Source organism: Zeus faber (assembly GCF_960531495.2).
Source record: "Zeus faber genome assembly, chromosome: 14".
NCBI classification, from domain to species: domain Eukaryota; kingdom Metazoa; phylum Chordata; class Actinopteri; order Zeiformes; family Zeidae; genus Zeus; species Zeus faber.
Window position 1 is genome coordinate 21,711,318 of NC_137200.1, and position 20,903 is coordinate 21,732,220.

Consider the following 20,903-nt stretch of genomic DNA (forward strand, 5'->3'; position numbering starts at 1 on the left):
CCCCCTCGTGTCGTGTTCTGTTTTTTTCTCTCCTCCTCTCCTCCTCTTCTCCTCCTCCTGTTCTATACTTTCTCTCCTCTTCTTCCTGTTCTGTTATTTTTCTCCTCTCCTCCTCCTCCTCCTCCTCCTCTCCTCTGCATCATGTTCTGTTCTCTTCTCTTCCTCTCCTTCTCCTCTCCTTCTCCCCTCCTCTCCTCCTCCTCCTCCTCCTCCTCCTCCTCCTCTCCTCTGCATCATATTCTGTTCTCTTCTCCTCTTCTTCTCCTCTCCTCCCCTCCTCTTCTCCTCCTCCTCTCCTCTGCATCATGTTCGGTTCTCTTCTTCTCCTCTCCTTCTCCCCTCCTCTCCTCCTCCTCCTCCTCCTCATCCTCTCCTCTGCATCATGTTCTGTTCTCTTCTCCTCCTCTTCTTCTCCTCTCCTTCTCCCCTCCTCTTCTTCTCCTCCTCTTCTCCTCCTCCTCTCCTCTGCATCATGTTCGGTTCTCTTCTCTTCCTCTCCTTCTCCTCTCCTTCTCCCCTCCTCTCCTCCTCCTCCTCCTCCTCCTCCTCCTCCTCTCCTCTGCATCATATTCTGTTCTCTTCTCCTCTTCTTCTCCTCTCCTCCCCTCCTCTTCTCCTCCTCCTCTCCTCTGCATCATGTTCGGTTCTCTTCTCTTCCTCTCCTTCTCCCCTCCTCTCCTCCTCCTCCTCCTCCTCCTCCTCTCCTCTGCATCATGTTCTGTTCTCTTCTCCTCCTCTCCTTTTCCTCTCCTCTTCTTCCTGTTCTGTTATTTTTCTCTCCTCTCCTTTCTCTCCTCTCCTCCTCCTGTTCTGTTCATTCTCTGCTCTTCTCCTCCTCTTCTTCTTCTCCTCCTCCCCTCCCCCTCTCCCGTTTTCCCCGCCTGTCCTTTTTCTCCTCCTCTCTTTTCTCTCCTCTCCTCCTCCTCCTCTCCTCCCTCTCCTCCTCTCTTTGCACCCCCTCTCCTCCTCTTGCTCCTCCTCCTGTTCTGTGATCTTCTCTCCCCCTCCTGTTCTGTTCTTTTTCTCCTCTCCTCCTACTCCTCTTCTACTCATCCTCCTCTCCTCCTCCTTTCTGTTATTTCCTCTCCCCCTCTCCTCTCTCCTCCTCTCCTCCTCCTGTTCTATTCTTCCCCCCTCCGGTTGTCCTTTTTCTCTCCTCCTCTCTTTCCATCTCCTCTCCTCCCCTTGCCCCCCCCTCCTCCGTTGTTTTCTCTCCTCCTCCTGTTCTGTCCTTTTTCTCCTCTCCTCCTACTCCTCTTCTCCTCTCTTCCTCCCCCTTTCTGTTATTTTTCTCTCCTCCCTCTCCCCTTCCTCTTCGTCTCCTCTCCCTTTCCTCCTGTTGGGCTCTTTCTCTCCCCTCCTCTCCTTTCCCTTATCCTCTCCTCCTCCAGCTCCTCCTCCGCTTCTGCTCTTTTCTCTCCCCCTCCTCTTCTCCACCTCCTCCTGTTCTGTTCTTTTCTGTTTCGGTTCCGTACTCTCTCCGTCTCCATGCCTCCTCTCCTCTCTCTCCGCCTCCTCTCCTCCCCTCACTCTCCTCTCCTCCCTTCACCCTACTCTCCCCTCCTCCTGTCCGTCTTCTCTCCTCTCCCCTTCCTCCTGTTCTGTTCTTTTTCTCCCCTCCTCTCCTCTCTCTCCTCCTCTCCTCCCCACCCCAACTCCTCCGTCTCCGCCTCCTCCTCTTCTGTTCTTCTCTGTTTCGGTGCCGTACTCTCTCCTTCCCCTTGCCTCCCCTCCTCTCTCTCCCCCTCCTCTTCTCCTCCCCTCACCCTCCTCTCCTCTCCTCCTCCAGATCCTCCTCCGGTTCTGTTCTCTTCTCTCCTCCTCCTCTTCTCCTCCGCCTCCTCTTCCGCTCTCCTCCTCTCCTCCCCACCCCATCTTCTCCGCCTCCTCCTGTTCTGTTCTTTCCTTTTTCGGTTCCGTACTCTCTCCTTCTCCCTGCCTCCCCTCCTCTCTCTCCCCCTCCTCTTCTCCCCTCTCTCCCTCTCCTCTCTTCTCCTCCACTCACCCTCCTCTCCTCTCTCCCCCTCCTCTTCTCCCCTCTCTGCCCCTCCTCTCTTCTCCTCCACTCACCCTCCCATCCTCTCTCTCCCCCTCCTCTTCTCCCCTCTCTCCCCCTCCTCTCTTCTCCTCCACTCATCCTCCTCTCCTCTCTCTCCCCCTCCTCTTCTCCTCTCTCTCCCCCTCCTCTCCTCCCCTCACCCTCCTCTCCTCCACCCCCCTTTTCCTCTCTCCCATCCTCCTACTCTCTCACCTCCCCTCTCTCACCTCCCTCTCCTCTTACTCCTCCCCTTCTGTTTGTCTTCTCTCCGCTCCCCTTCCTCCTGTTCTGTTCTTTTTCTCCCCTCCTCTTCCACTCTCCTCCTCTCCTCCCCGCCCCATCTTCTCCGCCTCCTCCTGTTCTGTTCTTTTCTGTTTCGGTTCCGTACTCTCTCCTTCTCCCTGCCTCCCCTCCTCTCTCTCCCCCTCCTCTTCTCCCCTCTCTCCCCCTCCTCTCTTCTCCTCCACTCATCCTCCTCTCCTCTCTCTCCCCCTCCTCTTCTCCCCCTCCTCTCCTCCCCTCCCCCTCCTCTCCTCCCCTCACCTCCACCCCCCTTTTCCTCTCTCCCATCCTCCTACTCTCTCACCTCCACTCTCTCACCTCCCTCTCCTCTTACTCCTCCCCTTCTGTTTGTCTTCTCTCCGCTCCCCTTCCTCCTGTTCTGTTCTTTTTCTCCCCTCCTCTCCTTTCTCCTCTCCTCTCCTCCTCCAGCTCCTCCTCCGGTTCCGTTCTCTTTTCTCCTCCTCCTCCTCCTCCTCCTCCTCTTCTCCTCCCCTCACCCTCCTCCGCCTCTTCTCCTCCCCTCACCCTCCTCCCCTCCACCCCCCTCCACCCCCCTGTTTCGCTTCCGTACTCTCTCCTTCCCCTGGCCTCCTCTCCTCTCTCGCCCCCTCCTCTCCTCTCCTCCCCTCACCCTCCTCCCCTCTCCTCCACCCCCCTGTTTCGCTTCCGTACTCTCTCCTTCCCCTGGCCTCCTCTCCTCTCTCGCCCCCTCTTCTCCTCCCCTCACCCTCCTCCCCTCTCCTCCACCCCCCTGTTTCGCTTCCGTACTCTCTCCTTCCCCTGGCCTCCTCTCCTCTCTCGCCCCCTCCTCTCCTCTCCTCTCCTCCCCTCACCCTCCTCCCCTCCACCCCCCTTTTCCTCTCGCCCATCCTCCTACTCTCTCACCTCTCCTCTCCTCTTGCTCCTCTCCCCCTGTTCGTCTCCACTCCTCTTCTCCTCCTCCCCTCTCCCCCCCCCCCCCCGTTCTCACCGTGGGCTTTCCGTCGCCGTGCCGACATCCCCTCCGGCGCCGTCTGATCTGACGTGGGTGAGATCCTCGTGTTTCTTCTTCGGGGGGCAAAACAAGAAAATAAAAAAAAACAACAAACAACACACCAAAACGACGGCGGCTCCCCTTTGCCGGCTCTCTGCCTCCGGCCGCCGGCGACGGAGCACAAGCGGCGTCCTGTGCGCGTCGCTCTCCCCCCCCCCCCCACGGCTCCCCCCCCCCCGAACGGCCCAGAAACCCCTGACCTGATGCTTCACCTCCGCAACAATCTGGCTCCTTCTTTCCGCCGACTCCGCGCTGGGATCCGTTCGACACGTCGCTCCCTTTCTCGCCCGTCTTTATATCTTTATATAACAATGTGGAAGGAGGGGGATCACATGCTTCTTCCTTTTTTTTTTCTTTTTTTTTTTGCATCCGCTATCGCACGGGAAACGCCATCTCCTCCGTCGCCACATAATATGCACCGACTTTGGAGTTATTAGCGTATTATGTCCACGAGCTCCCGCACATAAGCCGGTCGCAGAGGAGACGGGGGTGGGGGGTGGGGGTGGGGATTATTACAGTGGCTGGATTTTGGGCTAAGAATAGCCGTGACACACATTCGTAAACATTTTCTTTTTCTTTTTTTTTTTTTTTTTTTTTGTCATGGTAATGCGGCGTGTTCTCCCCCCCGGGAGCTGATTGGACGGGCTCCCTCCCTTTCATATTCGGGTCAGTGAACCCGGTGCGGGGAAAGATGGGTGTTCCGGCGATGACCCGCTGGATGACACTCGACCAGTGTGGAGGGTGTTGGGGAACAGAGACACGTTCTCTCTATCTATTCTCTCCATTGCGAACCATGCTCGTGCATGTATCCAACCATCCGTCCGTCCATCCATCCATCCATATACACATATATACATACATACACCATACATACATACATATATCTATACATCCATATATTCATCAACATTATCAACTGTATTTAAATGGAATCAATTAATCTCCCTCGTCCCTTTCTCCACTCTCCCTCCTCTTCTCCTCTCCTCCTCTCCTCTCACCCTCTCCTACTTCTCCTCCTCTCCCATCATCAGTTTAGAAGCTAAATTCTGAGAAAAAAAAAATTAAAAAATGAAATAAAAATGAAAAAGAAATTACCGCCACAATTCAACATTCATCCCAACGCCAAAAAGGATGTTTTTGTCACTTGGTCATAGTATACGCATTGTTTTATTGATTAAATAGGAAACAGGACAACATAGATGAGAGTCTACACAAGAATATAGTTCTCATCCGAGCATAACCATAAGTGGGAGAAGGACAGGGATCGGCACACTTATGAGTTGAACACTTCGTCTCAGCATCCCCACAGTTTGGCTCCAAAAGTCCCATTTTGCCATTCCAAATGGCAATGTCACCTCGAAAATCCCAAAGGGGCGCTATTCCCAGCTCCACGTCCGTAGCCACAATCTCTGTTTCACAGTACGATTTGATCGCGTCATACTCATGAGGGGGCCGAAGTGCCGGGGCGCCATTTACAGTTCAATATATTGTGCAAAAAAATACATAGATAAAAACATTGGGCTAAAGGACGAACCCCACGTTGTACAGTATTACAGTTCCTGCTACATATGTCCAGAGAAAGAAGTGGAATGTACATTTGGTTGCCGCTCATATTTATAGAGATGCTGCCAATTCTCTAACCAAAGCATGAGAGAAAGAGGGGCGTAGACTCACAGTTATCAAAGACAGAGAGATTCACTGGAAAGAATGACAAACAGATCGGGAGTTCTCTACAAAAAGAGGGTGTAACAAAAGTGAAAAGTGTTTTGTAGAAAATATTGTGTTCTTGTATAGATTGTATAGTCTGTAGGAAAAGCACCCTTAAAAAAAGGCACTCACCTATGTACGGTGATAGTATCTGTCAATTTGTTGCTCTGCTTATCCTTAGCACTGGTGCCCCGGTGCCTCTGCGTGTTTAGCTCTGCCCTGAAGCGACCTGAGAGCAAAGAGCAAGGGTCCTTTTTGCTCTGGCTTCCCTGGAGAGATTTTGAGATGTTTGTGCTTGAACGCTGTCGGTCTTCTCTGCTCCTTTACTGTTGCACTTAGTTGTGAAGCCAAAAAATTGGCAAAGAACTGCCAAGAAAGACTACAAAAATTTAAATAAAATTAAATAAAACAGGAAGAAAATGCATAGAGTGTTTATTTTGACAAGAGAATGTAAGTGGTCAAAACCCAAAATATGTGTTGTTTTATGCTTCTCTCGATTGTTCTCATTTTCTGATTTGAGCGGTGGAACATGCAGCTGCCGGTTTATTGGTGACCCTGCGGACGGGAACCTTGGACACCGGTATCTTGGTGCGAGGCAGCTCTTTAGTTGAAGGGTTTTGAGGAGACTGGATCTGTGCCCCGTGTTTTACGGGGATCTTGGAGTCTCGTGGTGGAGCAGCGACGGCTTTCAGCTGCAGACTCTCTTCGTGGTAGGTTTTTGCCTCCACACCACCAGTTTTGTCTTTGTTTCCTGCGTGTAGGCCGAAGTACGCCCTCTCTTCTTCCAGCACCGGCGGGTCCGAGCACCTCTCATAGTCGTCACGTTGGTAGTAGTCCCGGACAGGCAGCTTCCCTGCCCTGCTCCCCCCAACCACGGGTATCTTGCTAAGTCCCGATGCCTTCGTCGGGAGTCTCCTCTCTTTGACGGGACCCTGCGGAGCGGCGTGGAACTCGGTCGGCGGCTCTTCTCTTTTGGGGGATGCTATTTGCCCGCACTTATCGTTCGTGCCACTAGTACTTGTACTGAGTGATTCCCCATCACTTGTGGCCTGCCCACTACCCTTGACCGTAACAGAGGTTGTGATTGTGCCGAGCGTTAAATCAGGGATGAAAGCAGGAGGGAAGACAGGGCAAAGAGTAGGTATGGCAGTAGCTTTGGAAAGAGAAGCTGGAATGGAAGCCGGAACAGGTGCAATCGGAGCTGGTGGTTGAGCAGGACAGGTGGGGGATAGAGTTGAAGCAGGGATGGTGGCTTGAGATGTGCTAACTGGAATTGAAGTAGGTTCGGATGGCGTCCTTCCCAAGGAGACCAAAACAGGAGTGGGAGTAGAGGGTAGAGGAGTTTTGTCAGAAGACATTTGGGTAGGGGTTGGAGTGGGTGCGGGGCATGATTTTGGTTGTGTTGAAAAAATAGGAGTTAGGGTAGATGGAGATGGAGAAACAGCCTGAGGGCTGAGTGTGAAAGATGAATTACTTGAGGTTGTAGGGCAAGGGGTGGGTATGGGGTGAGAAAGGGTCAGAGATGAAGTCTGTACAACTGGAGTAGTAGCCACAACAGCTGCCGTCTTAGTGTTATCAACTGGGGCTGAGGAGGAAAGTTTGGCTTGGACAGTACAAGTCACTGAGGTTGTAGTGCTGGATTCTTCTGGAGTTAAACTTTTTTGGGATGAGGAGTTTTGCAATTTTGAGATGTTTGCGGAATCCAGTTTGGCAGATGGAGTGAAAGGAACAGCAGAGGGAGGACTTTGTGTTACTTTGGTTAAGGACAGAGGTGGAGGGGATACAGGGATACCTTTTTCACCTGGCGCACAAGCAGTTATCATTTCATCAGTGGATTTGGCAGCTGAAGAGGTCAGCGCTGGACTAATTGAAGGAGCCTTGACTACAGCGGCTAGGGATTCAGAAGGAGTCGGGGTTATAACGGAGGTTGCGATTGATGTGGGCTTCACGGATATTGGAGGGAGAGACGTTGCCATTGATGTGGACGTCAAGGTTATCGGAGGGAGAGACGTTGTGATTGGTGTGGGCTTCACGACTATCGGAGTTGGAGCCGTTGCGATTGGTGTGGGCTTCACATCTATCGGAGGGGGAGGCGTTGCAATTGGCGTGGGCTTCACGACTATCGAAGAGGGAGCGGTTGTGATTGGTGTGGGCTTCACGACTATCGGAGTTGGAGCCGTTGCGATTGGTGTGGGCTTTACATCTATCGGAGGGGGAGCCTTTTCGATTGGTGTGGGCTTCACATCTATCAGAGGGGGAGCCGTTGCGATTGGTGTGGGCTTCACAACTATCGGAGGGGGAGGCGTTGCAATTGGTGTGGGCTTTACAACTATCAGAGGGTCAGACGGTGCGATTGGTGTGGGCTTCGCGACCATCGGAGGGGGAGGCGTTGCAATTGGTGTGGGCTTCACTACTATCAGAGGGGGAGACGGTGCTATTGGTGTGGGCTTCACGACTATCGGAGTTGGAGTCGCTGCGATTGGTGTGGGTTTCACGACTATCGGAGGGGGAGCCGTTGCGATTGGTGTGGGCTTCACGACTATCGGAGGGGTAGATGTTGTGATTGGTGTGGGCTTCACGACTATCGGAGCGGGAGACGTTGCGATTGGTGTGAGCTTCACGACTATCGGAGCGGGAGACGTTGCGATTGGTGTGGGCTTCACCACTATCGGAGGGTGAGATGTTGCGATTGGTGTGGGCTTCACGACTATCGGAATGGAAGACGTTGCGATTGGTGTGGGCTTCACGACTATCGGAGGGGGAAACGTTGCGATTGGTGTGGGCTTCATGACTATCGGAGAGGGAGATGTTGCGATTGGTGTGGGCTTCACGACTATCGGAAGGGAAGACGTTGCGATTGGTGTGGGCTTCACGACTATCGGAGAGGGAGAAGATGCGATTGGTGTGAGCTTCACGACTATCGGAGGGGGAGACGTTGCGATTGGTGTGGGCTTCACAGCTATCAGAGGGGGAGATGTTGCGATTGATGTGGGCTTCACAGCTATCGGAGGGGGAGACTTTGCCATTGATGTAGGCTTCACGGTTAACGGAGCGGAAGATGTTAGAGAGACAGAAAAGCTTGTTGAAGTTATGGGGGTAGATGTTGGTTTCACAGTCACTGTTGGGGCAGCAGATGATTTAATAATAAAGGACGGGGTAGGTTCCGGGGCTGGAGTCACCGAGCCGAGGTAGGAACCGGATTTAATTGAGTGAGTAGTCAGAGTGGAAGATTTGGCTACAGTGGTGACAATGGCACTGGGTTTGGCAATGGGAGAGAAAGTCGTTGTCGTCTTGGTTGTGTGAGAAAAGGACCGAGTAGGGGTTGTGGCGAGGACGGATGAAGGGAGGGGGTTTGGTGTGGCAGTGGCACCGATGGAGGGACTAGAAGTTATCGGTGAGGATAGAGTAGATTTGGATGAGAGAGCTGTTGCATCCATCTCCATAGTGCTAATGGCAGCGCTTGCTTTAACCCACTCTGCCTCCACATCGGCAATGATATCTCCATCCCCTGTGATTGAGTCAAAGGTCAGGAGGGAAGAGATGTCGGCTAGCAGGGAGCTGAAACTAGCATCACCGGGTTCCAGAGGCGGTTCAGAGGTGGGTACGGGCGGTACATGCTCGTCGGTTCTACTCACATTGTGTGGAGAAAGGGTCTCTGTGGGGGTTGTGGCTGTGCTGTCCCGTGTCGTCAGACTCCCGCTTGGCTCATGGCTCTTGGTCTCGAAGCTGTCCAGAGAGCGAGGCTGCGCTTTGGGCGTGAGGGTGAGGTCCTCCTTGATGATCTCCACGCTGTTTGAGCGTGACGACATGAGAAGCGGGCTCGGCGGAAGTTCCTCCTTGTCCTCCTTGTTTTTCTTAAACTTGACATTTCCAAAGAGACCCTTCAGCCCCCGGCGCTGGCGACCCGCTGGCTGGGACACCGTTTGGACCCGGCGGCCGCCGCCTCCTCCTCTCCGGCCGCCCCTCAGTAACGACAAGAAGCCCAGGGACTTGGCCGAGGCGGTGGAGCAAATGGAGTGGCGAGAAGGGGCGGCCGCCATCACGCCTTCCTCATGGAGTGGCTCATCCGCCTGCCCGTTCTCCCCTTGACTCACCTCCAGTTCGCTCTGCTCCGGCTCCCGCTCTGGATCAGGTGCAGCTGTCTCCGTTAATCCATCGAGGGGTTTGCCTCCTGCGACGGCTGAGTCTTTCTCGTCGCCTTTGTTGCGGATGGAGAAGATTTTACCTGGCTTGCGTTTGCCGAACAGCTTGAAGCCCTTTCTGATTTTTCCGGTTGGCTGGGATTCGCTCGGCGGAGGGTCGATGCTCTCTGATTGTACATCCATCTCTTCTCTGTTTGGCCTGTCCTTCTGCCTCTTCCCCCCAATCCCACTATTGTTTCTCCCCAGTCAGCTGACCGAGTGTATATTCCGTCTAGCGCTCTTTTTTTGTCGCTGTGTAGACAGGCTCCGTCTCTCCGTCTTCCACTGCGTGCGTCAACCCCCGCTCTATCTGTCTCATCCCATCCGACTCTTTCTCCTCTATTTCTCTCCAGTGCCCCTCCCCTCTGCCTCTTTTTCCCTGGCTGCTCTGGCCGGTTGCCATAGCAACTGAGGGGCTAAGCTGCTTTCGTCAGCAATGCAGAGCCAGAGGCTGTCGTCACCCCTCCCGAAACACAGCTTTCTCTCTTTCTCTCTCTCTCTCTCTCTTTCCCACTGACCATGTTTACATAAGCAGCATAGACAGTTCATCAAAAGGCCTAAATTTACTTGGTTTCTTATTGATCTTGCCTAATACTAACAAATTCACTAGACTGACATATGGGGCTGTACATGCGGCCCAATAACTCATAAATAGGGTTAGACTTTTTCATATTCTCAATCAAGTCCTTTCATTCACATTAACTGTGATAAGCAGCTACAGCTAATCTGATCTGAATGTCAGTGGCGATTGTAATGTCGCACAGGCAGCACAAATAGTTAATACATTGAGGTAGTCTCGTGAAAATGAGCATGTTAACGTGCCGTTTGCATATTGTTTTACAGTGCAGATATTTTCTTTGGCATGTATTGATGCAAATAAGGAGCAACGCCTTATTTAAACGCTGATATTACCATCATCCCTATCTAAGAGCACCACCAAGCCTTTCCGTGACTAACAAAGAAGCTATTCAGCTGCTTATGGCTCCATAAATCTAGATTGAATCACGGATGTAGAACTGAAAATAAATTAAATCTAAGAGGAAGCAGTAACGAAACATAATGTTAGAGTACATCTAGAGCAGAGGTTGTCAAACTGGGGTCCGAGGCCCCCAAGAGGTCCCAACTCGCTGCAACAAATTGCAGGGGGTCGGCAGCAAAATAAGTTTATATAATTAATATAAATATATATAGCTTGCCAATGATAATAATAATAATAATAATGATGATAATAATAATGATGATAATAATAATAATAATATCAATGTTCAAGTCTATGCTAGTAATGCATAGACTTGACATCTTTGAACAAAAGCATTGTCACAACTTGGCCTATAGGAGGTGATATTAAGGTGAAGGTGAAGCGCCTAATCTGAATTTTAACTGAAATATACAGTATATAGATGTATTATAGTATAGATATATCACAAATGAGCTAATCCCTTCATGGCAACATCTTTTATATTGATTTTGAGGCTTAGAGAAGGAAAATTAAATTAGGAAAATTTAAGCAAAAATATATAATCAATTAATTTTGTAAGTTTAGTATTCTTTCCTATGACAAATCAATGCCATCTAAATTTTAATAGAACATTAACAGATTTATGAACTGTAGTTGTCCAATCGTTGGCTTCCCCCCCCCCCCCCCCCCTGTAGCGAGAGTGGTTCTTGGGTACATTAAGTATGATTTTTGAATAACATTTTTAAGGGTAACCATTTATTTTAAAATGGTAGTCAAAATGTGTGCTGAAAACTACATGATAATTGAGATGAAATTGGTAGACGTAATTCTTCAAGAAAAATTTTATACACACATACATTGTTCCAATCTATGAAACAGGTTAAAGGGGACCTATTATGCTCCTTTTCAGCAAGTGAATATAGGTCTCTGAGGTCCCCAAAGCATGTTTTTGATTTTTTTTTTTTTTTGCTGAAACAACCACTCAGATTGAGCATTCTAGTCATTCTAACATGCCTCTAAACCATCCTGGTCCAGGACGCTCTGTTTAGTGGGTGGCGCTTCCCTCCTGAGGCCCCTACAGTGGTTCTGTGAGCCAATGGGGTTTGTGCACAAGATCCGGGTTCTGTGAGCCATTGGTGTTTGAGCATGACCTCCGGGTTCTACTGTATTTACTACGAAGCTTTCACTGATTTCACCTCATCAGTTCGCCAAAATGTGTTTCTGAACAAATGTGAGGCCAAAAATGAGCAATCCAATTGCTGAACCTTTACTCATATTAGATCAACAATGCATCATTTAAAAGTTTGTGGGAGACACGGACACCGCACTGGGACGCACCGGGACGCATCGGGACCCTCGGACGCGGGGATTTTTTGTGTCATGTAAACGTGGGAAAATAAAATAAATACGACAATAAAGAACACTATTATTAAGGATTTTGTTTTGGAGAAATGTACAGCAGATTGTGTGCTGCAGCCTACAGTCTATGCATACTTTTTTTTTTTTTTTAGAAAGAAACACAGTACAATTATTTATACTCCTACATTTCTATCGTCTGCAGTTCCTTCACAGACAGTTGGTATTAATTCATCTTTCTTTCAAAAGATTTGTGCTGGTCTGTGAAACAAACAGGGCAGTTCCCAGCGGCGCTTGTTATTCTCCAGCCATGGGTGTGGTTACTCAGATTGGGGGCGGTTCTAATTCTACGGAACACCGAGTGACACTAAACTGACTGGGTTGTCAGTTAGTCAGTCACTGAAAAGTTTTGCATAATAGGTTCCCTTTAAACTCAGACTAATTCAAGGTTCAAAATGGAAAACAAATTAAAGCTCGTAAGCTCAAGCATTTAAAGCTGAAAATTGATAGTTAATGATTTACATATTTACAAGTTAAAAAAAAATATATAATAAAATATATATATATATAAAATATATATATATATATATATATATATATATATATATATATATTTTATTTATTTATTTTTAATATGTGTGTGTGTGTGTGTGTGTGTGTGTGTGTGTGTGTGTGTGTGTATGTGTGTGTGTGTGTGTGTGTGTGTGTGTGTGTGTGTGTATAATAACAGTACAAAACTGCCATAATCATTTATTAATATTTTTATATTTTTTTAGCTAAGTATTTTCCTTTCTGTTTTCAAAATGGCTGATTAAATCATGGTCAGAAAAAGAGAGAAAAATATTCAACACCTTCAGAAAACTAACTGACCGACTGATTGACTGACTGACTGACTGACTGACTGACTGACTTACTCATTTAGAGCTGAATGATAATGGGTTTTTTTTGTTAATGCATCAGACTGGAGTCTGTTTATGTTTTCCATTTCCCTTTATTAAAAGAAAAACAAACACAAAGGCATTTTCTTTGAAACTATTAAAAAAAGCATTCGAGAATGTGATGGGGAACGAGACAAAGGCATGCTTTGTTTCTCTCGCTTTCATACACACACTATGCACGTATAAATAAGTGTTGCACTCACTGAAATAAAGATTCTGAAGCACTCTTTATAGAAATGTATGAAGTAAATACACTCGAACTTGGCGATAGGTGAAAAAGCTATAATAAAAGTTCCGGAAAACACATGAACTGACCATCAGATACACTCTCCCTGCATAAGTTCAAATGCTGAAAGCTGCTTTGTGAAACCGTTCCACTCTCAAACAGCGTGCTCGAGCTGAGCGTCGTGCAAGCACATCTTTTTGTTGTCTTCGTTGTCGCCCTGTCCGTCGAGGGGAAGCGCAGCGTATATGCGACGGTACAAAAAACGATTGACCAGAGTGATGATGAACATTTCCATAATCATTAGCTGCTGACTCAGCACTGAAACATAGAAAATAAACACACGCAAACGTAATGTTAGTTTTGTTTTGCAGTCTTGTCCCCCACATAATGTCTGACAACTGTTTTCTGTCACGGCGACACCACTGTCCTACGGTCAGAGACATGTAGAGCTGTGCTTCTTACTGTATTATGGCCTACTAGCAGTTAGTGACGCAAGACCTGCGAACGGTTTGTTCGTGGCGAACAAATCTTTTAAACGACTCAGGAGTCGCTCGTCAGTCGCTCGCAAAAAAAATGGACGAGCGAGTTCAACTCTGACTCACAAACTGAAAATAATTACGGAGGAGTCCAGCGCAAAGAAAGACCAGTGTCGGCAATGAATGTGACTGATTAACTCTTTGCATTCCATCAAAATAGATTATTTTGACACAATTAAAGCACTCTTGCCACGCAACGTTTTATTTCTGAGTGAGTCGTGACGAACCAAATTAAAAAAAAAGAGTCAGACGTTACATCACTATGGATACTCTTGTTCTGATGAACACAGAGCGGGTATCCCGACTAGCGCTGATGAAATATCACAGCCTCTGCAGTTTTGATCTTGCAACACAAGAGCTCATTTTCATTATTATTCTTGTTATTATTATTTTTTAATAATGCTTTCCTAACAGATACGGGATTCAGATATGTAGGATTTTAAGATGTCACTCACTCGATGCCCGGGCTTGGGAAGAGAAGGGCGGGGCGCAGGCGATGCTTCCATTCAAGGCCAAGATGTTGATAATGGACGTCTGCAGCTGACTCAGCACCAGGACCAGCTATGGGGACACGGACAACGCTTGATCAGTCCAATGGTTACGCTTGACATAGTTGGGATGCCTTTTCAAACAGTGCCAAACCAGTGCCGGGCTCCAAAACCTACAAATATGTCGGCATTGACTGATATCAAATGATGGGACGTTTTTTGTGCTGCAGTTATTGCCTCTGAAGGCACATTTCACATGCGAGATTTGGATTGGTTTCATAAGTTTTTCATTGCAACGTCGGACACATCGGGAGATCTTTTTGACTCACTTGGTACATGGCGTACTTGGGTATCATCTTGAGACTGCGTAGCTCGTCGTGGGTATTCATGAACACAATGCCAACCGGCCAGAGGGAGATGATGGTCAGGACACCGATGAAGGGATTGATCCAAATAGCTGTACCCGTGATCTCTAGCTAAACAGGGGGGAAAAAAAGCAATGGAAATAGGTTTGCCACACTGGCTGGCGGGTTCCACTGCTCGACAGTGACTTTTTGTCAGGACAAATAAATGCTTTCATGAACTTACATCGGAGAGGTCAAAGTATCCGTTGGTCCACAATATCACGCAGAGTATGGAGAGCACTGTCTTCAAGATCGCATACTGCAGGGAGCCTAACTTCAGCCAGAATATCATTCTCCTATACAGCACATGCCAAACAGACTTATCTCAATAATGTATCTGCAAGTCAGATTGTATTTGAGTTTTCACAGACATCTTAGACGGGCATTGACTAAAGGGTTACTCCAGTTCACTTCAAAAAACTGAGAGTGTCCCTTTAAGCATGTGAACTTCTTACAACTCTTGAAGATAGAATTGCGGTTGCACGGTACAAAGCAAAATTAAGAATTAACAGTGAAATACCGTGTCAGAGGCACTCGGGGTAAACACATGCAGCAGCAGCAGCAGGGTCCCGTGTTGATCCTGAAGGTCTCACCAGAATAACGCTTCAGGAAGCTGTCGCTGCCGCCCTGCTCCTCGATCATCAGAACCAAGACCTTGTACACCACCACCGCAAAGTAACTGGACAGAAACGCGGGTCAGCAGGAGACAATATGTTTATACATGAAAATACATTGCACTCTACCCTGGCCTCGGTCTAGGCCTGTAATTTCAAATCCAGGATCAGAAAAGCCTTGAACATGTGTTGTATTAATTTTCAGTGCAGAATTTTCCTCATGCTCTACTGTTGTATGTACTGTAGTATTTATGGAACCTCACTGTGGCAGTTTCGCCAACCACGCGCCACCCAAGTGCCGTGTTCAGGGACCCCCGGCACAGAGATACAGAAGACAGGGTTGTAAAAACAAGTTTATTGCAGAGAGTGGGCCAGTTGGAATTAGCCAGGAGCAGATAGAACATGTGTCTTGACACGGGCTCCTCTGAGTGTGTATGGGGATGGGGGTTTTACCTGTTGCTCATTAGACCAACCAACAAGCAACAGGTATGCAGCCACTCTGATCCCAATCAGAGTGGCTAGATGCAGGTCAGGTGTGGCTGCTCAAATCACCCCATCCCCACACCACACTCACAAATCACATACTTAGATCTAACAACAACAAAATAAGTGAAACAATCCCTCAAGGAACAATGACATTAATAACTTAATAACATTTTGCGTAGATTGCGGAACTACTTCTGTCAGACAACTTGACAGCACCACATGCTCCCACTCCCCATATAGGCCTGTTTAAGCTGCTAATCCCATCATCCTATAAATGGGAGATTTCAGTCTTTATATGCTGCACAGATTATATATATATATATATATATATATATATATATATATAGCAAATCATACATTTTAACAGGTTTTTCAGGGTTTTATTGTCTCTTTTGCACTTCTGCAAATCAGCTGTTTTGGCTAGATACAGGAAGTGGCACCGCCTCATACTAGCAACATTCTGTAGCCAATATTATGGTCTGGATGTGCTGCGACAATTGCCAAAAGTAGTCATTAATAAAACTACATGTCGCTGTTATTCAATTATGCAAAAAAAATCTAATAAATGTGACACTTATGTGAATAAGCAGAGTGAGAAGCTGCAGCAGAGTGGTACGTTTCTCAGTAGCAAAGCGTTCAGCGAGGCCCTGCTATGAACAGTAATAAAGGATGGGAACCAACTTTAATAAGGCCTGGGTTGAAAATAGCGGACCTATCCTTTGATATTATTTTGTAGCACTTGGCATTTTCCTCAGCATGTGGCATGATCTTTGCTCAGTCAGACACATACACACACGCCCAGGGTGTAAAGATTAATTGAGTCGTTAAATTATGCATATACAGCAAAGTGATAAGACCGTTTCCCCTTGTCATAACTTAGTCGACCGACGTGTGTTTTTCAACTGCGGTGCGGCACAGCGGCACACAGTGGCACACAGTGGCACACTAGTGCACTGCGAGAGCTCGCCAGGAGTGCTGTGAAAACTGTTTCAAATTCCACTTGAAAAAATAATAATAATGGAAACTCTTATCTCTTGTGTTGCAGGATCAAATTTTCAAGGCTGTCAAATTAATCAAATTCACAAGTTCCAGTCAGAACAGCAACTCTGCGTTCATCATAACAAGCACAAGTTTCACACTGAAAGTGAGACTCCTTTTTGAGATACGTTTCTTGACGACTTACTCCGTAAGGAGAGTAAAAGAGTGGTTCAATTGTCTGAAAAGTTGTGCAAACTGCAAATGTGTCATGTTCGGTATGAATTACGGAAAATGCCTTCCCCTCGTTTGCCTCGGTCTTTAAATTACTCCTCAGTAATAATTCTCAGTTCTTGAGGCAAAGATTCACTCTCTCGCCCGCTCTTTTGCCAGAGCGAGTGACCCGAGTCACTAACAAGACTTGTTCGATGCGAACGAGTCGTTTGCAAGTCGTGCATCCCTAACTATAAGTAGGCCTCCTTGGACGATTCATGAACATTTCACCCACTTTATCGAGCACCGTGGCACCTTGCGATAGAGCCAGGGTGTGTACTTGAAATGCACGGACGTTAACACAAAACGACAAAAATAAACAGCTGTAAAAGCGTTGAGGAGGGAAAGCTCACCAATTGGAGGTCATGTCTGTGAACATGACAGCCCTGGGGATCCACATACCAAAACAAGCCATGGTGGCAATCACCTGAAACACAGATCAGATCCGCGAGGCGGGGATCATTTCGCGGGGAGAGGGCACATTTAAAATCTCGCCTGAAAATACGAGATAAAACCAGACGTTTTGAGGCGTGTTCTGCCTTTTTTCGACTCGAGCGATTCCACCCGATAGATGGGTTTAAATCGTAGCTTCTCAGATAAAACCCGTATTGATCACATGAGGGTAGAAAGTAGAGCAGAAATGTATTCAAGACAAACGGCTGTTACTGCTTACCGGCGCAGCACCGTTGATCCAAATAATTGCGGTCTTCTTCGGGTAGGGGAGGTTTCGGTACACATAGACACATACTTCCAGGTAGAGCACCAGAGACAGGGTGGACATGAAGGTCAGTATGGAGTACAAGCAAATCCCAAACACATCCAGATCTGTTTCGGCAGATTAGAAAAAAACAACAACAACATAAGACGCAAGGTTCAACTTAAAGTTCATGGTAGTCAGCATTAAACGCCAAGAGGTGGAAAAATTCGGGTTCAGAGAGTTCCAAAACAATTCCACTCCATATTTTCGAGTCAACCATGCGGATCTGCTAATTGGTTGTCAACTCAGAGGTCTAACGGATGCAGCGGAATCAGCCGGATCGGCGCTGGAAAAGTTTGTCTCTTTTTCGGAGATCCGGCTCTTTACGACTCTCCGTTTGTTTGACGCAGTCGGCGCAACGAGGTCAAAGGAAAAGAATGCAAGGTGTAAATCGGTCACGTTCAAAGAGGAATGTTTGCCAAATGCCTCGACCCTTTTTTCACATCAATGTGGAATGATTGGAGCTTCACCTCGGCCTGCGTTACAGTGGTGTCCAGCCGGCTGCAGACAGATTTGTTCGCTACGAACGAGTGGTTTTGGAGTCTTGTATCACTATGCAGGGCTGGAGCAACAAGAGGGCAGGACTTTTGCTTTTTGTGTGTGGGAATGTGGACATTTCCACCTTGTTCAATACAGGTGTTATTTCCAAATCGGTGAACTATGGGAAATAGCATATACTGTAGCAACAGCGTACAGCAATAATATGCAATGATGATGTATATTGAAATATGCTCTAGTATGGTATAAAATAGTATTTATAGTATGGTAAAATAGGGATAGTGATAATAATAATGTCGTTATAATAACATATCTTCATTCCTTCAGGTGTACTATGTGGCCTCAAGTCATATATATAAGAATAGATCAATATCCTGTAGATGAAATATATAATTTCTATCTAAATCGGGCAGTCTGCTGTGCATTCATTATTTATTATGTTATTGTTTTTCTCACAACAATCCAACGGTCAGGCGCCTTTCTCAAAATGTGCTGGGAAGCTGTTCCCCGTATCTGCCTTGTTGGAGCCACGTGCAGGATAAGGGAATGTCACTTACCTTTTATCACCTCGGCAGCGGGCGGGGGTTCTTGTAAACACGCCGGATCGATGGTGATGTTGAGGTTTTCCTCCATGGCGGGGGGAAGAAAAAAATAATATCTGGTAGATAAGACTTGTTCTGAGAGTGGTCTACGTGGACTTTTCGTGAGTGGCGTGTGGTGGTGGTGAGGAAGCCTTGAGCAGATAGTAGCAGCAGCCCACACAGGTATGGTGACTGGGGTGGGAGCTTTCAGTTTTATGATGCCACATCCACACCTGACCAACCCCCAGGTCCTTCATTCATTCACCACTAATTATTTTAGGGCATTTTGCCTTTGTTGGCAGTTGGGAGGCAGTGTGGGATCCATCTGTACGTACTGAGTCACTGACAACCGGAGTCAAATTCCTTGCATGTGTAAGCGTATTTGGCCAATGAAGCCTGATTTGTATTCTGAAATTTGAGTGGGTTAAATTCATGATCCTCCCCGCCCCATGTATAGAACATATAGGAAATAGAATAGAATATTACGAGGATCTCTTCTTACACTAGAGATCAGTTACTAGACTGTGCGTATACTAGGTTACATGCAGTAGCAGGTAACGACACCCTTTAAACTGGCATGTCAGAAGTATTTGGTATAAATAAATTGGATTAAATATCACCAAGGAAACAGTGCTTTGTGCTATTTTTGGTTACCCAACATAATAATAGCCAGATCTTACAAAACAAAAGTTGGATCAGAGGCTTATTGCTGAAGGAAGAAAACCACTTAATCAATCGCCAATCGTACCATCAGGGGTGAACAGCAGCGAGGTCATTCCCCCGGGAAGGCCATAAAAATCCACTGTGACGGAGAGATGAGACGCTTCCTGAAACTCACATACAGGAGGGAATTTGTCACGGTGAGAAGTGGTGCTTTCCTCCTCAGACAATTTATATATAATAAAACGAATAATATTAAATGTTACATTTAAATTAAAAAAAAATGCCAAATATACAGAAAGCCAAAATACCAAACAGAAATAGTTAAATATATAAAAAATACACGGAATACATGTAGGGTATGTAGGGTATGCATATCTTGCCCAGAAAATCCGCTACTTCGATGCCCAAAAAAGAACAAAAAACAAATGTGCCTGATAAAAAGGGCACCAGGGACATCAAGGGGCAAAAGGGCAGGCGCGCCCCCTCTGCACGTCCCTGTTAAAGTTAAATGATTGCTATGAACTTAAGTTATTGCAGTGCGTTCTAACAATGTCACTTCAATATATTGCACATATATTTATTATAATGAACATATATTATGATATTATGTTATGTTATAATTCAAGCTCTGGTCTTTGTGCACCCAGTGAAAAATGTGCATCCCATGCCCATTCCATTCCTGGCTTATCACACCCCTCCTACCCTTGAGATAAAAATCAAACACATATAGAACCTATAACTGAGATAAGCATCTAAGACAGTGTTCCCAACATTTTTTACGCCAAGGCAATTAATCCCATGACACACCTCTGCCCTTTTAACCACTAAACACGTCAGAAACATGTAGGAGGGCTTGTTATTATTATAAGTGGTGATAATAATATCATAATACATAAATACATCAAAATAATAACAATCAAGTTCACGAGCAGTCAGAGCATTTGGTGGGGCATTGCCTCCCTCCACAGACTTGCCTAGTGTGGTTCACAGAGGTAAAGCCTCATGTCTTTGGAAAAGTGTCCAAAATAATGAGAAAACGAACCCATGTTTTTTCCTCTTTGCGTTTATTGTTACAGAACATAGAAATTTACATTCAATAAGTACATTTGTTACAAGTGAACAACAACTTGCATAAATTTGCAAGTAAGGCCACTTCAGTCTAAGTTAGAAAAACTACATTTTCCAAGCGTCATTTGCCAGTCACCCTGGAAATCTCAGCACAGAAAAATAGAAAACAAGACGTTTCAAAAGGAGAAGCAGAATTTTTACATGAGTAAAATCATAGAGCGGTAAAAGTCTAATTGACGCGTTATTTTTTTTTTTTTTTTAAAGCATTCTCTGGAAGTTCCTGTTATCATATAGAACGATCACAAGGTGTGTCGTACACAGCACCCATAAATACGCACCGTATCAAAAAAAAAAAAAAGGTAAGGATTCATACAAAAGCTATATTCACTTCTAAAAGCCTTCTAAATGACATACAAATACACGTAGTGCGATATATTAATTATAAATTAGCTTGGGTTTATAAAAACACATTTGAGAGTCCTTTCGTTTTTCAATGTCACACGCGCATCACTTGTGTATCTGCTGGTGGGCTACAGCTCGGGCTGAGGGAAGACAACACCTTCAACTCCCACGGAAAACACTTTGGACTACGCTTCTGTGAGGTGAACTGTAAACGGAGCACACTGAGACGGGTCACCGCGTCGCGACCCGAACGAGAGACGTTACAAACAGAGCGCTCGTAGAGTCACGGTCGACCGTGCAAAGAGCAATTCCCCCGATTCCGAGAGAAATCTAGCTTTGGTGAGGCAAAGGGGCTTTTTTTTTTTTTTGTAAACATAACCAGTTTAACAGCTTATTTCCTTTTAAATCCCGGATTAATAGACATGATGTAATACCCTTA

The 20,903-nt window shown here is 46.7% G+C and overlaps 1 protein-coding gene across 1 annotated transcript; it reads right to left on the reverse strand.

The window, feature by feature from the left end:
* Positions 1 to 12,873: 12,873 nt before the first annotated feature.
* Positions 12,874 to 18,383, reverse strand: LOC307239941 (organic solute transporter subunit alpha-like; the record flags this gene model as incomplete). The annotated part of the gene is made up of 8 exons (XM_080013517.1): positions 12,874 to 13,037; positions 13,711 to 13,816; positions 14,073 to 14,219; positions 14,332 to 14,443; positions 14,668 to 14,826; positions 16,849 to 16,922; positions 17,169 to 17,320; positions 18,308 to 18,383. 8 exons carry the CDS (start codon positions 18,381 to 18,383, stop codon positions 12,874 to 12,876), a joined length of 990 nt encoding a protein of 329 aa, XP_079869643.1.
* Positions 18,384 to 20,903: the final 2,520 nt, after the last annotated feature.